Below are 21590 nucleotides of genomic sequence, written 5' to 3'. Positions count from 1 at the left end.
GAGAAGTCGAGTGTCCAGATCAAGGGAAGCCATAGTCCCTCTCTCTTCTGCCTTGGTCAGACCACAGCTGGAAAACTGTGGGCACCACATTTTAAGAAGGATGTTGACAAGCTGGAAGGTGTGCAGAGTAGGGCAACATCTGAAGGCAGCCCTGTATCAGGAGTTTTTAAAAAATGTTTCATGTTTTTAGATATGATTTTAGATATGCTGTAAGTCACCCAGAGTGGCTGGGAAACCCAGCCAGATGGGCGGGGTATAAATAATAAAATTATTATTAGTATTATTAACACAGGATTCCTGTATTGCAGAGGGTTGGACTAGATGACCCTTGGGGTCCCTTCCAACCCTACACATCCATGATCCCATGATTCTTGTTGATGAACAATAGGTTTTTTTCTGGGTGTTGGATTTCAAATGTTTGTGGGACAGCGGTCTAGTGTCCAGATCAAGGGAAGTCATAGTCCCCCTCTGTACTGCTTTAGTCAGACCACACTTGAAATATTGTGTCAAGTTCTGGGCACCAAAATTTAAGAAGGTTGTTGACAAGCTGGCATGTGTGCGGAGGAGGCAGACCAAGAGGATCAAGGGTCTGGAAACTAAGCCTGATGAGGAACGGTTGAAGGAGCTGGGTAAGTTTAGCCTGGAAAAAGTGGAGACTGAGAGGAGATAGGATGGCCGTCTTCCAATATCTCAAGGGCTGTCACATGGAAGAGGGAGCAAGCTTGTTTTCTCCTGCTCTGGAGGGTAGGATCTGAACCCATGGCTTCAAGTGACAAGAAAGGAGATTCCGACTAAATACAGTGGTGCCTCGCTAGACGAAATTAATTCGTTCCACGGGTCTTTTCTTATAGCGAAAAATTCGTCTAGCGAATCCCATAGGAATGCATTGAAATTGTTTTGAAATTTTTTTGCCCATAGGAACGCATTAATTGAATTTCAATGCATTCCTATGGGAAACCGCGATTCGCTAGACGAATTTTTCATAAAACGCATTCGTCTAGCGAGGCAACCTCCGCTCGAAAAATCCTTTCATTAAGCAGAATATTCGTTAAGCAGGGCATTCATTAAGCGAGGCACCACTGTATATGGAAAAACTTTCTGACCACCTGAGCTGTTTGACAGTGGAATGGACTCCCCTGGGAGGTTGTGGACTCTCCTTCCTTGGGGTTTTTTAAACAGAGGTAGGTTAGCTGAGATTCCTGCATTGCCGGGGGTTGGACTAGATGACCCTTGGGGGTCCCTTCCAACTCTACAATTCTATGACGAGGCGATCAGAGTCTACCAGGGATGGCTGCACCTGTCAATTGCAGTCCTCTCAGTCTCTCATTTTTCCTATGCAGAGTTGGAGGGGACCCCTGAGGCTCATTTCGGCCAACCGGTTTTGTCCCTGCCCTCCTCCCTGCTGAGTCCTAGAAGGGCAACACTGAGACTCCGGGAGGCAGAGGAAGCTGATAGGTGGTGCCACTTCCTGGACTGGTTGTGAGATGGCAGGCAGAGCGAGGCCGGTGGGCCAGCCAGTGCCACCTTCGCCCTCATGGACCAGCCTCCACCTTTTCCAGCTGTTGCCTCCAGCTGTTCCTCCGCTCTCTGGATTCTTTCCTTCCTATAAATAGGACGCCCACCCCCTTTCTCTAACCTGCTGGCAAACGTTTTCCCGTTCTGGGTGGCATAGCCAAGTGACTCTGCATCGAGCGCAGGCAAGGCATGGAAATTGGCACCAGTCTTCCAGCTTCCTGGCGGCCGGTCAAAGGGTTCCCTCTCCGGCATTTTGCTGGCCCAAGCGGTGTTGTGATGGTTTGGCCCGTGGCTCCTCCCCTGCCTGCCCCCGCCCCCTCCTCCGTGGCCTCCTGCCATCCAGCGATTTGATAGGTGACCACCAAGTCCCATTAAACAAGGCCAGATCAAATTTTCTTTCGCTCCCAGCCAAGCTGTTCCCTTTTAACCATTCGGCCAATTAAAAGCATATGTTTTCTGAGCCTGAGCGTTTGTGTGGCTGGCAGGGATTCACGAGCCACTTTAGACGGAGTCATTGCACATATATGCTGGAATCGGTGGGTCAGGAATGGCCTGACCCCAAGCAAAAAGCCTTAAAGGTATCTTACTGGATCTGACCACATGGATTCATCCAGCCCTTGGGTCTCTTTCAAGCAGAAATCTTTCCAGCAGTCTCAAAATTATAAGAGGAAAAGTAGAATTCCGAAGTCCTACTGGACATCTCCTAATTTTATTCAATCTTCCATGTGACAGCCCCTGAGATATTTGAAGATGGCTCTCCTATCTCCTCTCAGTCTCCTCTTTCCCAGGCTAAACATCCCCAGCTCCTTCAACCATTCCTCATAAGGCTTGGTTTCCAGATCCTCTTGGTCGCCCTCCTCTCTGCAGCTTCCAGCTTGTCAACATCCTTCTTGAACTATGGTGTGTCCAGAACTGGACACAGGACTCCAGGTGGGATCTGATTTTAAAGAATTGGAAAAGGTTCAGAAAAATGATCGAGGCGATGGAGCGACACCCCTACGGAGAAAGGCCACGGTGTTTAGGGCATTTTACTTTAGGGAAAAGACAAATAAGAGGGGACATGGCAGAAGTTCATAAAATTATTCCTGACATGAAGAATGTGGAGAAAGAAAACTTTTCTCTCTGTGTCTCCTAACGCTAAAAATCGTCAATGTCCAGCAAAGTTGAACGTTGGGCAATTCAGGACAGATAAAGGAAAATCTTTCGGCACACAGCACAGAGTTAAACTACGGAACTCCCTCCCACAGGAAGCAGCGATGGCCACCAACTTGGATGGCTTTAAAAGAAGGTTGGATGATGTCTTCTAGCCAGGATGGCTCTGTTCTGCCTCCACAGTTGGAGGCAACAATAATTCTGAATCCCAGTTACTGGAAACTCCAGGGGGGCAGAGCTGCTCTCGTGCTCAGATCCTGCCCACCAGTTTCACTTGGGGGGCATCTGGTTGGCTGCTGTGAGAACAGGACGCAGGACGAGGTGGGCCCTTGGCCTGATCCAGCAGGCTCTTCCGATGTTCTTATGAGATTGACTGGCAGTTTAGTGCCAAGGAGCGCACTCCAGCGCAAAACAAACGCCCCAAAACACTGCTTTTTTATTTTTTAAAAGGAGCTAAGGAGTTCTCCCCACGGATACAGCCTCCCCATCTCCCCCTCACTATAATTTAATCGTGGCTTTAAGCCAAGTGTCACCATGCTTGGACCACTGGTTGCTAAGGCGATGGAGTCGTGATGGAGATGGTGATGGAAGATGGTCTCCAGGTACCTGTTTGGGGATGGCAGGAAGAGGAAGGGGGTGCAGAAAAGATTTCAGGAGGGGCGTTGTTTTTAAGAGGGGAGGGTGGCACCTCCTACCCCGGTACGTACGCCTTTCTGCCTGAGGGAAAAAGGAAGACCATCTGGCCTGGCTCTGCTCCCAGACCCGAAGCCAGAATTCCCAGCACAATATTTCCTGATAGGGTCCCGCCAGAGCCATTAAATATATGGAGCAGCTGGACACATTCATTACACTGGCGGGTGGGATGGTGCGCAAGTGCTCATGCGCCAATTCAAAACACATCTTTTAAGAACAACATCCATTTCTACGGTGCGGGACTTCTTATCGGCAAAATCTCTTGCAAGGCCAAGCCAAAAAGGGAGAGGGGCATGGATTTTTTTGGGGGGGGGTGGTGGCAGAGAGAAAATCAGTTTTGCAGGTGCTGAAGGAAAAGTTGGATGCACAAACGTGGGGGTTTCTAGGGGGCTAAGCACAGCACCCCTACTTGCACTCAGAAGCCCTCTATAATTTGTGTGTGCTGAATGACATTTGCACCCATCGCAGTGTTGAAAAGGAATGCATTCAACAGCCAGTGGCAAATCCATTTTTGTTGTTTTGGAGTTTTGCATTAAGAGGTACCTTGGCAACAGTATAAGTTACTATGAATTGAATTCTATTAATTGTTTTCATAGAATTGGAAGGGAACCTTCCAACCCCCTGCAATGCAGCTGTCGTATACAGGGACCGAACCTGCAACCCTGGCATTATCAGCCCCACGCTCTAACTGATAAACTTCTTCTTCCTACTTGCCTTCTATGCTATTTTGTTGGATCACATACCCTCCAACATCCCGCAGATCAAAAGGGGGACATTTGCTTTTGGGTCCCAAGCTCTCACAGAGCGAGCTGAGCACCAGACCAAAAAAAGGGGGCATTCTAGGATCCAGGCTGCTCGTGTGGTTAGTGTGTGCTGTTTTGAGCTCAACATTTATTGTTGGGAAAGCGGAATGCAAATATTAAATCCCTCTAAGATAGAGAACTCTTCACATCTCCCTAGTTGGCCACCTGTATCATCTAGTCCAACCCCCAGCACAGGTGTCTCCTGGGTGGAAAATGCTGGTGTGCCCATAGCTTCCTTACTTAACCATCAGGCATAAGCTCCTCCGGGTAAATAAGTTGGTCTGTTTTTATGGTGAGGGGATTTGTTGTTGTCTCATTTTCGGTTTCCCGGCTTTCAGAATGAGAGCATTAGTGTGTTAGCTCACATCCTGCGAGTGTGAACCAGATAAGCATTTTTTAGCCGTTAGCGGTGATCGAAAACAGCCATCACTAGAAAAGATGCACACTTTTTTTGTGTAAATCACCCTTGGCTTGCGCATCCAAGCAAGTTAGAAAGAGACCCATTCTGTCCATTCCCCATCTAATCTGTCTTCTGGGGATGGAGAGGGAGATAAAACTTTCTGGAAGCGAAAGAGCCCCGCCGACCGCCGTCCCCCTGTGCCAAGGCAAATGGAGACGGGTAGCGCCATGAAGCCAAGATAAACTTTCTTCCTAACAAGGGAATCCAGCCGCCTTGGCCACAGAGAGTTTCCCAGGCTAGAGGAGGGAGCTGCTCGACGGGCAATGGAGTGGGGAGCCTTGGCAGAGACGCTGGCCTCCTAGCCTAGATCAACCTTCCCCAACCTGGTGCTCTCCAGATGCTTTCTGGGCACCACAATTTAAGAAGGATGTTGACAAGTTGGAAGGTGTGCAGAGGAGGGAGACCAAGATGATCAATTGCCTCAAACCAAGCCTTATGAGGAACGGTTGAAGGAGCTGGAGATGTTTAGCCTGGAAAAAAGGAGACTGAGAGGAGAAAGGAGAGCCATCTTCAAATATCTCAGACATGGAAGATGGAGCAAGCTTGTTTTCTACGCTCTGGAGGGTAGGACTTGAACCAATGGCTTCAAGTTGCAAGAAAGGAGATTCTGACTCAACATCAGGAAGAACTTTCTGACAGTAAGAGCTTCTTCACCAGTGGAACAGTCTCCCACAAGAAGAGGTGGACTCTCCTTCTTTGGAGGTTTTTAAGCAGAGGTTGGATTCTAGCCGTAGATTCTTGAGCTGTGATTCCTGCCTTGGGGGGGATTGGACTAGATGACCCTTGAGGTCCCTTCCAACTCTACAGTTCTATGACAAACACCTGCAAATTTGTCAAATCCTCTTTTCAAGCCGTCCCAGTTGGTGGCTATCCTGTGGGGCTGAGTTCCATTGGTTAACAATATTCAGCCTCTGTGGGATGTTCACAAGTTCTAGTGTTTTGAGAGCAGGATAATAATTTTTCTCTGTCCGCTTCCTCCACGCTAAGAAGAATAATTTTTATAAACTTCTTATCGCGGCATCTCTTCCTTGCCTTTTCTCTAAACTAAAAAGTCTCAACCTTTCTTCATTTTCTTGATCATTTGGATGGCCCTTTCCTGAGCCTTTCCCAACACAGCAGAATCCTACCTCACAGGGTTGTTGTGAAGATAGAATGGGGAGGGGAAAAAGAACCATGTTAAGTCGCCTTGGCTTTCCTTGGAAGAAAAGTGTGATATAAACAACAGGAACAATTGGAGAAGGCTTCTGAAAAGGCACAAAGGGAGAGGGGGGGACCCCTCTAAAATTCACCAACCCAAGAAGAAGTGTTTCTTCTCCTCTTCCTAATAGTTTTTATTCCTGTATCTATGGGAAGATCTCACAGACAGGCCCCAGACCAAGGCTGTTTCCCATCCCGCTAAACTATTCTGACAAGCTGCCCGAGGATCAAAACGCCGCAATGCGGGAGGTTGAAGGAGGAGAGGGGTTTGGGGGGCAAGGGGAGTTAATGAGACTCAAATGGCAATAGGCGCAGCATGAAGCCATCTCAAACATGCCGGGCTCAAAGCCAACAGGAAGCAGGAGCCAGGAATTTGGGCTGGTGGGGGGCACAGGGGGTGTGCTTTTTAGGCGGGGGGGGCAGGAAATGAAGGGTCCCACAATATCTGCGGCGCATATGCAAAAAAGTATGTAAACATTTGGTATGTAAAGGGCCGTGATAATAACCCTTCTTTGGATGAGAAAATTCGTCAGCGCTGATAATTCAGAGCAATAATTTAAGCGAAGCGGCATTTTCAAAGAACTCGTGACCATCCAATGAAGCTGAATTTTGGAAGGTTTGGGACAGATTAAAGGAAGGACTCCTTCATACAGAGGAGATTTAAACTGTGGAACTCATTCCCACTGGAGACAGAGGGTGAAAATTTGAGTAGATAAATCATGATGCCTCCATAGGCCTTCCTCTGAACATAACCCAACTTGTCAACATGCTTTTTCGTTGTCAACTTGGGATCCTTGGGGTCTTGTCCTTTAATGCCACCTTGATCGTGACCTGGTGAGGGTGGTTACCTGTTTCTCACTTGGAAAAGTGGGAAGAACAGCCCTCCTTCTCACTTCCTCCTCTTTGTACCGTCTGTGTTGTTTAAGGGTCAAATTAATTCCACGGAAGCTGACTTTTATCCAGCACTCTTAATTTGAGACTCCTGCATGGCACAGGGTTGGACTAGATGACCCTGGGGGTTCCCTTGCAACTCTACAATTCTATGATTCTACTCAGACACCATGGGAAACGTGGCATCTCTCTCTCTCTCTCTCTCTCTCTCTCTCTCTGATTTTTCTGGGAAGGGGGATGAAAGTGACTGGAGGGACTGGGGGCGCGTGCCCCTCACTCAAAAATCCAAATGTGTCAATGAGCCTGAAAAGGTTCTGGGTACCACAAATTGAGGAGGATGTGGACAAGCTGGAAGGTGTGCAGAGGAGGGCAACCAAGATGATCAAGGGTCTGGAAAGTAAGCCTTATGAGGAACGGTTGAAGGAGCTGCGTATGTTTAGTCTGGAAAAAGAGGAGACTGAGAGGAGATAGGAGAGCCATCTTCCAATATCTCAAGGGCTGTCACATCGAAGAGGGAGCAAGCTTGTTTTCTCCTGCTCTGGAGGGTAGGACCTGAACCCATGGCTTCAAGTGACAAGAAAGGAGATTCCGACTAAATATATGGAAAAAACTTTCTGACCACCAGAGCTGTTTGACAGTGGAATGGACTCCCCTGGGAGGTTGTGGACTCTCCTTCCTTGGGGGTTTTTAAACAGAGGTAGGTTAGCTGAGATTCCTGCATTGCAGGGGGTTGGACTAGATGACCCTTAAGGGCTATCACATGGAAGAGGGAGCAAGCGTGCATGCGTTATGATGCAGGATGAACTGTGCATGTCCGCACATGCGCAGTCCGTCCGAGTTGGCGCTGCTCTGCTCGGCTGGTGCGCTCCGAAGCAGAGAGTGCTACGGAGCAGTTTGCCGCCGTCGCCGCCCGGCAACCCGCTCCGTAACGTGCTCTGCTTCTCCCTGCTCGGGTGGAGGAGGCAAGGGGCGGGCCAGGGCCCGGGGGCGCTGCCCCCACCAGACTGGAGCTAGGGTCAGCCTGCCCCCTACGCCCCTCCCTTGCTTTGTGCCTGAGCTTGTTTTTCTCCTGCTCTGAAGGGTAGGACTCGAACCCATGGCTTCAAGTTGCATGAAAGGAGATTCCGACTAAATATCAGGAAGAGCTTTCTAACGTTAAGAGCTGTTCGACAGTGGAACAGACTCCCTCGGGAGATTGTAGATGTCCATCACTGGAGGTTTGTAAGCAGAGGTTGGATGGCCATCTGCCATGGATTCCTGAGCTGTGATTCCTGACTTGGAGGGGGTTGGACTAGATGACGCTTGGGGTCCCTTCCAGCTCTACACTTCTGAGATTCTAAGGTTGGCAAGCGCTGCTGTGCTGATTCCTCTGAATGCGGGTAAGGAAGACATTCGGACACTTTAAAATAGCGCATCGTACCTGCAACTCCACGTGGCCCAGGCATTCCTCGTGGGCCAAGGTCTCCTCGGTCGCCCTTTTGCCCACGCTGCCCCATAGGTCCTCTTTCGCCAGGGAATCCTAGATTCAGGGAGAGAAGAAGGAAAAGTCACGATCTGGTGCGTTCCTCGTGAAATTGCATGCTGTGGTTTCAACGGTGAACAATAGGCACCAACACCCCAGCTTTCATGCACCTGGAGACTGTCCTTTCTCCACACCCCAAATTCTGCCAAGCTTATAAAACTTATGGAGAGCCTGTGACCTTCCTGATATTGCTGAGCTTCAACTCTCCCCAGCCCCAGGCTGAGAAAATGTGGAGGATCCCATCGCTGCATGAATTTATGACTTAAGTCTTAAGGGATGACTACACAAACAGCCATGAGTCTGTGAGAAAGATTTTTGCTCTAAGTTTGAAAAACAAATGAGGGGAAAAAACAAACTCTGGCGCTGCCTTTTGCCAAGCGCAGAAGAAAAGGGGGGTCCCAACCAGGCGAAACCCGCAGAGGGTCTATTTCACCCTATTTTTAAAATCCAAACTGAAATCTGCAAGTTACATATGTCAGTCATGAGCGTCTTCTCGTTGCATTTGCAAATTGCGGCTGTAGTCCCAGGACTGACCTCTGAGCAGACATGGGCACAATAATTGCACATTAGAAGCAGATTCCTGCATTGCAGGGGGCTGGACTAGATGGCCCTCGGGGTCCCTTCCAACTCTACACGTTCATGATTCCATGAGAATCAGTTTTGCAAATTTAGCAGATTGGCTCATAAATGTAGTATCCTGATTGCTGGGATCGTTTTAGCCTCTCTGCAGTATTATTATTAGTAATAATATTAGTATTAATTTCATTTCTACACCACTTTATATTTCCAAGAAAAATCTCAAAGCGGTTTACAGCACATTAAAACATCAACAAAACAATCTGAACGAAGTCAAATATAGAGTATACAGTCAAAGCAACATACTGTAATTAACAGAAAGCTAAAATAATCTCTTAAAGATTTCAAAATAAAACATTACAAAGGAAGTCAACTACAGAAAACATATTTAACACAAACAAAGTTAACAAAAAAATCTTAAACATTTCGGGGGGGGGGGACCCAGCCATTGCTAAGTGAAGTCAAATATAAAAATGCACATTTAAAACAGCATAATTAACAAGAGGAGTTGGGTGCCAGAATCTCATGCCCACTTACTACAGAAATACCTTCCCCAGGTGGAAGGAGCCCACCTGCCTCAACGCAAACGAGGCAGTTGAAACTTGGAGTTATGAGGCCGCATTCTGGCATTTTCTCCACCCCCACTAATTTCTTTCTTTATTGCATTTTTATCCCGCCTTTTTCCTCACAGAGCTCAAGGTGGCTCACATTGCTCTCCCCTTCATCGAATCCTCACAACAGCCCTGTGAGGTAGGTTAGGCTGAGAGGCAGAGCCTGGCCCAAGGTCACCCTCTGAGCTTCATGGCTGAGGGGCGACATTCGAACCCTGGTCTCTCCCAGGTCCCAACTACCACTATGCCACACTGTCTCACCCACTAACTGCAGCCTGCCATCCCATTTGCCAAGATCCTGGGGGGTGCCAGGCATATGTTTTCAATGAGGAGGCCCTGCAGCGGCTTTGAGACCTTTTCCTTGTGCGGTAACAGCTCATTTAAAGCCCGGCCAGGAATCTGGATAGTTTAGAGTCTCCTTTCCAACTTTACGTTAACACAACATTACAGGACTCGGTGCCCAGAGGTACGATCCATGTCAGCTTTCTCTAAATTGCGAGGGGAAGACAGTTTGTTGGAGAGCCTCCCGCCCCGTGGATGTCAATGAGATAAGATGCTGAGGCCACTTAGCTCTTAATCTCCAGGAGCGTGGGAAGGACCCCTTCCTTAGGACAGATCACTTCTGACAGGAGCAAGGCCTGCTAAGATGCACAACGATCTATTAAGAGGTGAGATGAGACATTCATTCACCGAGAGGCAGTTGCGAGGAGCTGAAGTGAATCCTGGCACAGATTTTAATCTCGTCTGGATTCCTGCCTGCTCTGCTTGGAATGCCAAGTGGCTTCTGCTGGGGAGAAGCTGGTGGGCTTGTGAAGCGCAGGAGCAGTTGACCTCTTTTCTCTTTGGCGATCCCTCGTAGCCGAGTAAGATTGTCTTCCATAAACACGGTTTTCACAGTGAGTCTGTAAGTGATTGTGGAGACCAATTCTGGATCCACACGTCCTTCCACAGTGGGGACATTTGTTTCCAGGCGGGAGTTCGAGTGCCTTCAAAGCCCATGACACCTTTGGTAGAGGCTGTTCTCCAATTGGAGTGCTCACAGGCCAGTGTTTCCCAATTGTCAGTGTTTATACTACATTTTTTAAAAGATTTGCCTTGAGACAGTCTTTGAACCTCTTTTGTTGACCACCAGCATTACGCTTTCCATTTTTAAGTTCGGAATAGAGTAGTTGCTTTGGAAGACGAACATCAGGCATCCACACAACATGTCCAGTCCAATGATGTTGATGTTGAAGAATCCTTGCTTCAACACTGGTGATCTTTGCTTCTTCCAGTACACTGATATTAGTTCGACTGTCTTCCCAAGTGATGTGTGAAATTTTTCAGAGACACCATTGATGGAATCTTTCGAGGAGTTGGAGATGGCGTTTATAAGTGGTCCATGTTTCACAAGCATACAGTAAGGTTGGCCGTACAATAGCTTTGTAAGCAAGCATTTTGATTTCCCTGCAAATGTCCCAGTCCTCAAACACTCTGCACTTCAGTCAGGAGAAAGTTGCACTCGCAGAGCTCAGGCAATGCTGGATTTCAGCATCAATGTTGGCCCTTGTGGAAAGATAACTACCCAGGGCAGCAGTTGACCATCTGATGCAGAAGAAAGGATGGGATAATCAGTTGGCATAGTGAGGAGAACCTGCCCAATTCACTCTCTTTGAAACTATCTGCAGCTTGAGACTGTGCCTGCGTGGAAACATCCTCTGCTCCTCTCTTTTCAGTCCCCTTCTGGTTCTGGGAGGCAGGGGTGCAGGAGAGGGTGGGGAAGCACCTATCCCTTCAGTTGCCTCTTCCTCCTCTTCTTTCGACCCCTCCTGTGCTCCACCCTTCACCTCCGAAGCTTTTCCTGCCTCCGACTCGCCTCCTGGGTGGCACAGGTCCTCTCAAATCACTGCCCCCCTCTCCCAAGTGAGACTCCGGCCCCACTCTCCAACATCCTGACAGTCCTGGGCATGCAGGCTCATCTCACGTTCTCACAATCTAGAACGTGGGAGCCCGACGGAACCAAACCGAGGGATTAGCTTGTTCTTCCGCCAGTCAATCAGTTTATTATGGTCACGGAGAAGCAGTTTTAAAAGGGCAAACATATACAAAAGTTATAAGAACAAGCCGGAATAAAAAAAAAAGGGAGATGAGGTTGATTGAGCTTGTTCTTCTTTCCCCAGATATTTGGACCTCGGGCTGCCTCTCAACATTTTGGGGGATTCCTTTCTGTTGTTGAGGCCCTTAGCAGTCTGTGGATGGATTTTACCATGGATATATAGCATTGGATTTATCAGGACCTGTGCTGGTATTGGCCTTGGAGAAAATTGCTTAGGATACGGTAAATATGCAGTTGGGTTTGGGCCAATGGAAGCCATAAGGGCTGCTCTTATATCTCCATTACAGTCGCCGGGCAGTCATATTGCCTCATATCGACCTCATTACACCTAAACTGGTCTTGGATGGCCATTATCAAAACCCGAAAGGCTCCAAATACCTCTCTTTTTAAAGATTTGGTGCACAACACAGCAGGCACCACCCGAATCTCAACAGGCAAGCCAGCTATACTAACGGGAATTAAGTGGAATAGCCACAAAAATAATAATCATAAAAATCTTAGGAGCAAACATCAGGGAATGTAATGTTTAAAAAACTTAAAAGCGGTCCTACGAACGATAAATCCTAGACTGCAAAATTCAACAAACCCAAAAAGCCCACGCACAGATAATGAAATCAATTAAATCAAATCAAAGCCAGGCTCTGCTCTGCTCTGCTCATCCGCGGCAGAAAATGCATTCAGACAGGGCAAGTCTCAATGGCAACAGGGAAGATTCCAGACAAATGTCAAAAGGATCACAGGAAGATGCTTCGAACTGAACTTGGCCACTGACCTGTTTACCTCTGGACTTTCCATTACAGGGCCTGGCAGAAGATATCCAGGGTCTGGGGCAGCGGTCTTTCCCAGCCCTCAGTTCGAATCTTGCCTCTGCCATGAACCCGCTAAGTGGCCTTACCGTAGTTAGGGCTTCCTTTTGTCCACTCCCCCCCCCACTCTTTAGTGGGTTTTCTTAAAAAAGGGGGGATGTGGGTGGCGCTGTGATCTAAACCACAGAGCCTAGGGCTTGCCGACCAGAAGGTCAGCGGTTCAAATCCCCACGATGGGGTTAGCTCCCGTTGTTCAGTCCCAGCTCCTGCCCACCTAGCAGTTTGAAAGCACGTCAAAGTCTTCTTTCTTCTTTGGCGATCACTCGTAGCTGAGTAAGATTGTCTTCCATAAACACGATTTTAACAATGGGTCCGTAAGTGACTGTGGAGGCCAATTCTGGATCCGCATGTCCTTCCACAGTGGGGAAATTGGTTTCCAGGTGGGAGTTGATCACGGTGTGGATTTGCCAAGCATGCCTTCCTCTTAGCACGTTTCTCCCTTGTGTCCTGAGTTTGAGGGTCTTCAAAGCCCATGACACCTTTGGTAAAGGCTGTTCTCCAACTGGAGCGCTCACAGGCCAGTGTTTCCCAGTTGTCAGTGTTTATACTACATTTTTAAAGATTTGCCTTGAAAGAGTCTTTAAACCTCTTTTGTTGACCACCAGCATTACGCTTTCCATTTTTAAGTTTGGAATAGAGTAGTTGCTTTGGAAGACAATCATCAGGCATCCACACAACATGACCAGTCCAAATTCAGGCTACTCTTCAACTCTGCATGCCCATTTTATGGGTTCTATGGGTGAAATCTGGAACGTGTCCAGAGGAGGGCAACCAAAATGGGCAAAGGCCTGGAAACAATGCCTTATGAGGAACGGCTTAGGGAGCTGGGTATGTTTAGCCTGGAGAAGAGAAGGTTAAGGGGTGATATGATAGCCATGTTCAAATATATAAAAGGATGTCATATAGAGGAGGGACACGGAGCAATGGATTCAAACTACAAGAAAGAAGATTCCACCTAAACATTAGGAAGAACTTCCTGACAGTAAGAGCTGTTCGGCAGTGGAATTTGCTACCAAGGAGTGTGGTGGAGTCTCCTTCTTTGGAGGTCTTTAAGCAGAGGCTTGACAAGCATATGTCAAGAATGCTTTGATGGTGTTTCTTGCTTGGCAGGGGGTTGGACTGGATGGCCCTTGTGGTCTCTTCCAACTCTATGATTCTATGTAACGTCAAAGTGCAAGTAGATAAATAGGTACCGCTCCGGTGGGAAGGTAAACAGCGTTTCCGTACGCTGCTCTGGTTCACCAGAAGTGACTTAGACATGCTGGCCACATGACCAGGAAGCTGTCTGCAGACAAACAACGGCTCTCTCGGCCTATAGAGCGAGATGAGTGCACAACCCCAGAGTCGTCGGTGAATGGGCCTAATGGTCAGGGGTACCTTTACCCTTACTTTAAAAAACATTTATAATTTTTTCAAAATACAAACATGACAGATGAAAGAAAGAAAGAAAGAAAGAAAGAAAGAAAGGAAGGAAGGAAGGAAGGAAAGAAAGGAAAGAAAGAAAGAAAGAAAGAAAGAAAGAAAGAAAGAAAGAAAGAAAGAAAGAAAGAAAGAAGAGTTTCCCACAGATTGGTATTAACTCTGATTTATTGCTAAAGAGTCATATTTTCTAGGCATGGCTCAAATGGAAATTGTGGGCGAGCCCTTATTGAAACCAATAGCTCAGTTAGTTAGAGTACAATTCTGAATACACCAAGGATGCAGGATCATTCCCCGTATGGGACAGCTGCAAATTTCTGCATTACAGGGGTTTGGACTACGGTAGATGGTCTTCAGGCTCGCTTCCAACTCTTGAATTCTGTGAGAACATAAGTTGAGGAATACCCACTGGGAAATGCAGGATAAGCTTTGCAAGAGATCAGGGGCATCCCAGCCCAGCCCCAGCCCTAAAATCGGACCTCACACAGGGCATGGCCCAAGATAAAAACCCAGCAAGCAATCACGGCAAGGCAACCTCTCCTGTTCCACCCCCTCCCAGGCAACTGGGTGCCCCCAGGAAATCTAAATCCAGCCCAGGCCATTTCTCCCATAACTCTGCCGTGCCAGAAATCTCAGGCAATTACAGGTGGTTTAATGGTGCCACTCTGTCCTCCAGCCAAGAGCTTTCAGAGAGCACGTAACATAAGCTTCCACTTAGCTAGAAAATCGTGTTTTCCTTCAGGGCTTTAATTGAATTTCACTTCTACAAACAGCGGTTTCGGCGAAGGAGGTTGGGGGGGGGGGAGAGGGAGTTTCTTGAAACTTTAAGCAGCTCACTCCAAACCCACAAAACAGATCGGAAGACCCTGGAAAATACCAGAGCTTGCGAGCGACCACGCACCCCCTTTTCCATGTGCCAAGGTTTTCTTCCAGAGAGGGAGCCCCCCAGAGAGATAGCTCATTCCCCTGCTGCCCCAACACAGTCTTTTAAGCCGAGAGGAGAGATCTGCCTCCCCGCTGCTAAGGCTAACCCTTTGCTTCCTGCCTGCGAGCCATCTGGTTAGTGGTTAGTGACGCAGTGCCAGGGTAAACTCAAGACCTTCCGCAAGCAAAGGCAGCGAAGAAGAAAGCGTTCTTGTTTGTTTGAATGGAACCACGGAGGGCGACTGGCCTGCGATCAGATGGAAAGGATAAGAGCTGTTAGGGAGAAACTGAATCTCGGCGAGAGTGGATTCACCTTGAATGCTTGCATTAAGAGCAGGAGAGTGTAAAGGCAGTCCTGCAGGATCAGGCCAGCAGTGGTCCATCTAATCTAGCACCCTGCTCTCACAGTGGCTAACCAGAAACCCACAAACTGAATTTTGCAGCCAAAAGATGCAGAGACTCTCCTGTAGGGCCCTTTCGGAGAGAAATATTTTGAGCACTTACGGCTGATGTTTGTTCCGATGTGCTGGCTGATGGGTTCTGTAGCCCCCAAACATCTGGAGGGCACCAAGTTGGGAAAGGCTGACCTAGACCAATGCTATCAGCATCCTTCCAAAATTTCAGGCAGAATCACCTTGCCCGTCAACTCCTACCTGAGATCTTTTGAACAAGGACATCGAAAGAGCCTGTAGGATCAGGCCAGTGGCCCATCTAGTGGTCCTACAGCAGCCAACCAAATGCCTATGGGAAACCTGCAAGCAGGATCCGAGCTCAAGGGCCTCCTGGAGTTTCCAGCCACTGGTATCCAGTGGAGGCAGAGAAGAGCTACCCTGGTTAGTTGTCATCGATAGTCCTCTCCTCTAGGAAGTCCAAAGAAAATGCCTAGAATTGGGACATTTAGTATACACACAGCTGTGGCAAACAGAGCACTAGCAGAGCCAGGAGGAGCGCAATCTGCCATGCATGATGCCTCACCTTGCAGGCCAGGTAAGCCAGGAGGACCGGGCTCCCCTTCCATCCCTTCGTTGCCTTGATCCCCTTTCGGTCCAGGTGGCCCTAAAATGGAAAGAGAAGGGCGATGAGCCCTGGTTTCATTTCAAACCCACCAAGATTTCACAAAGATCCCAAATTCGTTGGGATTCCTGCATCGCCCATCTCCACAGTTCTATGGTTCTATGAAGCCCGGACCTTACACTTTTCTCAACAATCTCAGCCACTGGTGTGAGGGCTTGGCCCAAGCGTCTAGTTGCTGGTAGCAGCCATGGGTCTTGATCTCTGCCCAGTTTTTGACCTGGCCCCGTTTCTGCCCCTGCGACTGCCCCCAGGTCCAAGAACCAAACCAGCAACATCACGAATGGAGAAGCCATGCAGTTTGGGCCTTCCAAAGGCTTGGAAACAGGAACTTCCAATCTAGTACAGACTAGTTTAATATTATCACACTAGTGTCATTCAGCCCGTTTAATAAACGGGCGCTAGAACATTCAGCCTTTTTCGGCGGCGGCAGCGTGTGGGGGGCCGGTTGGCCCCTTCAACGGCTGCTGCTTCGTTAGGGCGCTCCTCTGAGCCTAGCTGGCCAGCGGGCGCCCAGGAGAAGGCCGTGATTCTTCTGAGGACTGCGAGGGAAACGGTAGGCAGAGGGGTGGGGGTGGGGAGAGTGTGTGTGTGTGTGTGTGCGTCAAGTCTCTGCGTCCAATCCCTGTGTCCGTGGGGCACATGCGCAGTAGCGTCGACACAGGGACACAGGGACTGGACGCAGAGACACTTGCACTTTATTATATGGGATTCACCACATAATTGTCACCTTTTTTATGCCTGTTTTTATTTCCAAACAATGGGGTGCGATGATTATGCGGTGGCAACGATCATGCAGTGAATTACGGTAGTGTGCACACGTGTACATGCTCATTTTCAGGAATGTCGTGTTCTGCGGACCAGTTGACCCACAAGATCGCCTTGTCCCATAAGTGCCAGCTCAACCACTTCGGTGGATGGAATTGACCTGTTTACAGGGGGCACATGCCCACCCCACATCTGTAAGACTCAATCATTTACCGTGGCAGCACTACTACTACCGTATTACTACTAATATGGAAGCCACTCTGGGCAGCTTCCACAAAAATATAAAAAATACAATAAAACATCAAATAGTAAAAACTTCCCTAAGCAGGCCTGCCTTCAGATGTCTTCTAAAAGTCAGATAGTTGTTTATTTCCTTGACATCTGACGGGAGGGCGTTCCACAGGGCAGGCGCCACCACCGAGAAGGCCCTCTGCCTGGTTGCCTGTAACCTCACTTCTCGCAGGGAGGGACCTCAGTGTCCGGGCAGAATGATGGGGGTGGATATGTTCCTTCAGGTATACTGGGCCAGTAAACACTCTAGAATTATTGATAGTGCCCTTTGTCACACGATCTCAGGGCGATTCACAGATGGCTGGATTCAGGGTGTCCCAAATGGAAAAGGCTTCTCATTCAAAGAACCGCAAGCCATTCCCTCTGTGCACAAGCTTCTGGGGGATGCTGGTCCAATCCCCCCCCATCCGTCTCCACAATGAACCCCCAAAGGCAAGCGAGAGGCCTCCCCTTTTAGTGCGCTGACTCCATCTGCTAAAGTAAATCCCCAGCAACCCTTTGTGGTGAAGCCAATCCCGATATTAGAAATCCAGAGGGTTGGGCACAACATCCAAAAGGAAAGCTCCTGGATCGGCGGAGCACATGAGTTTCCACCAGATGGGAAAATGCAGCATCAATGGCTCCCACCCCACCTAGGCTGCCTAGGATGGCAGATTTTGCTGCTCGAGTTTATGGGACAGGTCCAAATACCGACAGTGAAAATTTCTACTAAGCCTTTGCCTAAAGTGACACCTCAGACCACCTCTCTCTTTCTTCCTGATCACTTAAAAATCATTTAAAGGTTTTTGGATAGCACACAATGCACATTACCTACGAGGTCCCCTTATCCTCATATATAAAAGACTTGGGTGGCGCTGTGGTCTAAACCACTGAGCCTCTTGGGCTTGCCGATCAGAAGGTCAGTGGTTCAAATCCCCGCAACAGGGTGAGCTCCTGCCAACCTGGCAGTTCAAAAGCATGCCAGTGCAAGTAGATAAATAGGGACCACTGTGGCAGGAAGGTAAACAGCAGCCTCAGAGTCGCCTTTGACTGGACTTAACCATCCAGGGGTCCTTTGCCTTTACCTTTTACCTACCTTACCCTCATATATGCCCACTTGATCTGCAGAACTAGGACTAGTTACAGCTAGGTAGCCGTGTTGGTCTGACGTAGTCAAAACAAAATTTAAAAAAATCCTTCCAGTAGCACCTTAGAGACCAACTAAGTTTGTCATAGGTATGAGCTTTCGTGTGCATGTATCTGAAGAAGTGTGCATGCACACGAAAGCTCATACCTATGACAGAACTAGGACTGTTACAGATGCCAAATAATCCTTGTTCCGCATTTTTAAGAATTCAATTTTTAGCTCCTTCAGCCATTCCTTATCGGGCTTGGTTTCCAGATCCTTTACCATCTTGGTCACATTGTTCTGTACATTATCCTTCTTAAATGGTGGTACCCAGAACTGGACACAGGACTCCAAGTGTGATCTGACCAAGGCAGAATAGAGTGGGACTATGACTTATCTTGATCTGGACACTCATTCAGTTGATGCAGCCTAGAATAGAATTAGCCCCTTTTTTTGCTGCTGCTGCTTCACCCTGTTGACTCATGTTCAACTTGTGGTCCACCAAGACCCCTGGATCCTTTTCACACGTACTATTGGCAAGCCAGGTGCCCCCCATCTTATACTTGTGCACCTGGTTCTTCCTGCTTATCAGTAGAACCTGACATTCGGAACCCCACTGAATTTAATTCTGTTAGTTTTGGCCTAGTTCTGCAATCTGTTAAAGTCATCTGGAATCCTGATTCTAGCTCCTGAGTTATTAGCTGCCCCTCCCAATCTATTATCATCATTTCCATATTATCATTATTTGTTAAATTTGTATACCACCCTTCATCCGTAGGGTGGTTTGCAGCATAAAAATACGAGATGAAAACATAAAATGTTAATTTATATGGGGGTTTTATGCATGCGGAGGAAAAGGGACGAGAAAGGGCTGGTTTTGGTGTGCTGTTTAACTTGGCCGTGACTTGTCCTGCACCTGCAGCTAGTTAAGCATGGGAGAACGAGTCAGCAAGCATGTGAGAATGAGTCACCACAATATACAGTGGAACCTCAGTTTATGAACACCTCGGTTTACGAATTTTCGGTTTATGAACGCCACAGACCCATCTGGAACGGATTAATTCGCTTTCCATTACTTTCAATGGGAAAGTTTGCTTCAGTTTATGAACGCTTCAGTTTATGAACAGACTTCCGGAACCAATTGTGTTCATAAACTGAGGTACCACTGTACAGTATAAATGCTGATGTGCTTGAGGCAAGCTTCAGAGCATCGTCTATATCAGGCATCCCCAAACTGCGGCCCTCCAGATGTTTTGGCCTACAACTCCCATGATCCCTGGGTAACAGGACCAGTGGTCGGGGATGATGGGAATTGTAGTCCAAAACATCTGGAGGGCCGAAGTTTAGGGATGCCTGGTCTATATGCTGCAAGGAGACTCCACATACAACTTTATGTAACTGGAACTGCATTATACTGCAAGTAAAGCAACTGACTCTTCCTAGAATGGTTTGGTGTTGCTTTGTTCTTTTGGCACACTCTGCTGGCATTGGGATGGGGCACTCTGCACATGCCCCACCATAAAACACATAATTGAGACAAACCAATAACCTCCCCCACCCTCTATTTTGTCCCCTGCAAATTTGATGAGCGTCCCCCTGCCCACTCATTCCCGGTGAGAACGGCTGGCCTTTCCCGCCCCACCCCTACCTCGTATGACCGAGATGTCCCTCAAGGCGATGGAGTGCTCCCAGTCCTTGAGGCGCAGGTCCTCGGTCACGTTGTTGAGGATGGCCAGCTCGTGCTTGAGCTGCTGCTCCATGGCGATGTGGACAAGGCGCATCTGGCGGGCGTCCTCGCTGGCGTTGCTGATCAGGACCTGCAGGTCCTGGATGCGGGTGTGGTGGATGCCCACGTCGTAGGACAGGGTCCGGTTCATGCTGCCCACCTCCCCACCCACCATGGTCAGCTGGTCGTTCAAGCCCTCCACCCGGGACGCCAGCTGCGTCAGCAAGCTCTCGTGGTGCCTCAGGAGGAGTCGGCTGCTGTTCCCCTCCACGGAGACCTTGTAGATCTCCATCTGTGCCAAGTCACTCTGCTGGTTCAAGGCCTCCCGTAGGCCGGAGACCGCCCGGTCTGTCTGATCCGCTTGGGACCGCAAGCTCCCGAGGGCCCCTTCCAGCTTCTGAAGGGAGCTGGTCATCAGCAGGAGAGAGTCAGAGTGGTTCTGAAGAAGGTCCTGCAGGCGCCAGATGTGGTCCAGGAAGTCCCCTTTGAGAGGTTGCTGCAGGACCGTCAGCTGGAGGTCCCGGAAGCTTTCGTTTAACCGGTTGACATTCCCCGTTAGCACCTTCAGGTCTTCTGGAGAGCTCTGAGGCCTGGAAACTGGGGAGAGAAGAAAGAGGCATCTCAAGGCACAGAGGAATAATAATAATAATAATAATAATAATAATAATAATAATAATAATAATTTATTATTTATACCCCGCCCATCTGGCCGGGTCTCCCCAGCCACTCTGGGCGGCTTCCAACAGAAGAATAAAACACATTAATCTATTAAACATTAAAAGCCTCCCTGAACAGGGCTGCCTTCAGATGTCTTCTAAAAGTCTGGTAGTTGTTTTCCTTTTTGACATCTGTTGGGAGGGCGTTCCACAGGGTAGGCGCCACCACCGAGAAGGCCCTCTGCCTAGTTCCCTGCAACTTGGCTTCTCGCAACGAGGGAACCACCAGAAGGCCCTCGGTGCTGGACCTCAGTGTCCGGGCAGAATGATGGAGGTGGAGACGCTCCTTCAGGTATACTGGACCGAGGCCATTTAGGGCTTTCAAGGTCAGCACCAACACTTTGAATTGTCTCGGAAACGTACTGGGAGCCAATGTAGATCTTTCAAGACCGGTGTTATGTGGTCTCGGCGGCCGCTCCCAGTCACCACTCTTGCTGCCGCATTCTGGATTAGTTGTAGTTTCCGAGTCACCTTCAAAGGTAGCCCCACGTAGAGCGCATTGCAGTAGTCCAAGCGGGAGATAACCAAAGCATGCACCACTCTGGAGAGACAGTCTGCAGGCAGGTAGGGTCTCAGCCTGCGTACCAGATGGAGCTGATAAACAGCTGCCCTGGACACAGAATTGACCTGCGCCTCCATGGACAGCTGTGAGTCCAGAATGACTCCCAGGCTGCGCACCTGGTCCTTCAGGGGCACAGTTACCCCATTCAGGACCAGGGAGTCCTCCACACCTGCCCGCCTCCTGTCCCCCACGAACAGTACTTCTGTCTTGTCAGGATTTAATCTCAATCTGTTAGCCGCCATCCATCCTCCAACCACCTCCAGCCATAGATCCCTCAGTACATGTCTCCCTGTACTTGGGGCAGTGGTGGCAACATGGGTCAAACATACGTTTCGAAGTGTCTTCTGCAACCTGGCGCCCATCAGCTGTTTTGGACTACAGTGTCAGAGCTGTAGTCCTCAGTAGCTGGTTGCAGAGGTTTACCTTAGAGACTGCCTCTGAGGTTCAGAAAACAGCAAACAAAATTATCGAGGTGATGGGAGTGACTCTCCTATGAAGAAAAGTTGCAGTGTTTGGGACTATTTGGAGAAAAGGTAAGGAAGCGGGTAGAGGAAAGTTTTGCTTCTAATGCGCACCAAGGCACCTGAGCCACAAAGTTCACAGGAGAACAATAAATCACACTGA

At 48.7% G+C, this 21590-nt stretch overlaps 1 protein-coding gene across 2 annotated transcripts in view; it reads right to left on the bottom strand.

The window, feature by feature from the left end:
• The window catches only part of SCARA5 (scavenger receptor class A member 5), a 95433-nt gene that overhangs the window by 18557 nt on the left and 55286 nt on the right, over positions 1-21590 (bottom strand). For both annotated transcript variants that reach the window (XM_035110732.2, XM_060273202.1), the window contains exons 4-6: positions 19611-20285; positions 15700-15780; positions 8132-8230 (exon numbers count right to left, since the gene is read on the bottom strand). In XM_035110732.2, coding sequence (XP_034966623.1) covers positions 8132-8230; positions 15700-15780; positions 19611-20285 — 855 coding nt within the window. The remainder of the gene's footprint in view (positions 1-8131; positions 8231-15699; positions 15781-19610; positions 20286-21590) is intronic.

Source organism: Zootoca vivipara, chromosome 3, assembly GCF_963506605.1.
Source record: "Zootoca vivipara chromosome 3, rZooViv1.1, whole genome shotgun sequence".
NCBI classification, from domain to species: Eukaryota; Metazoa; Chordata; class Lepidosauria; order Squamata; family Lacertidae; genus Zootoca; species Zootoca vivipara.
This window is presented reverse-complemented; position numbering and strand designations above follow the sequence as displayed.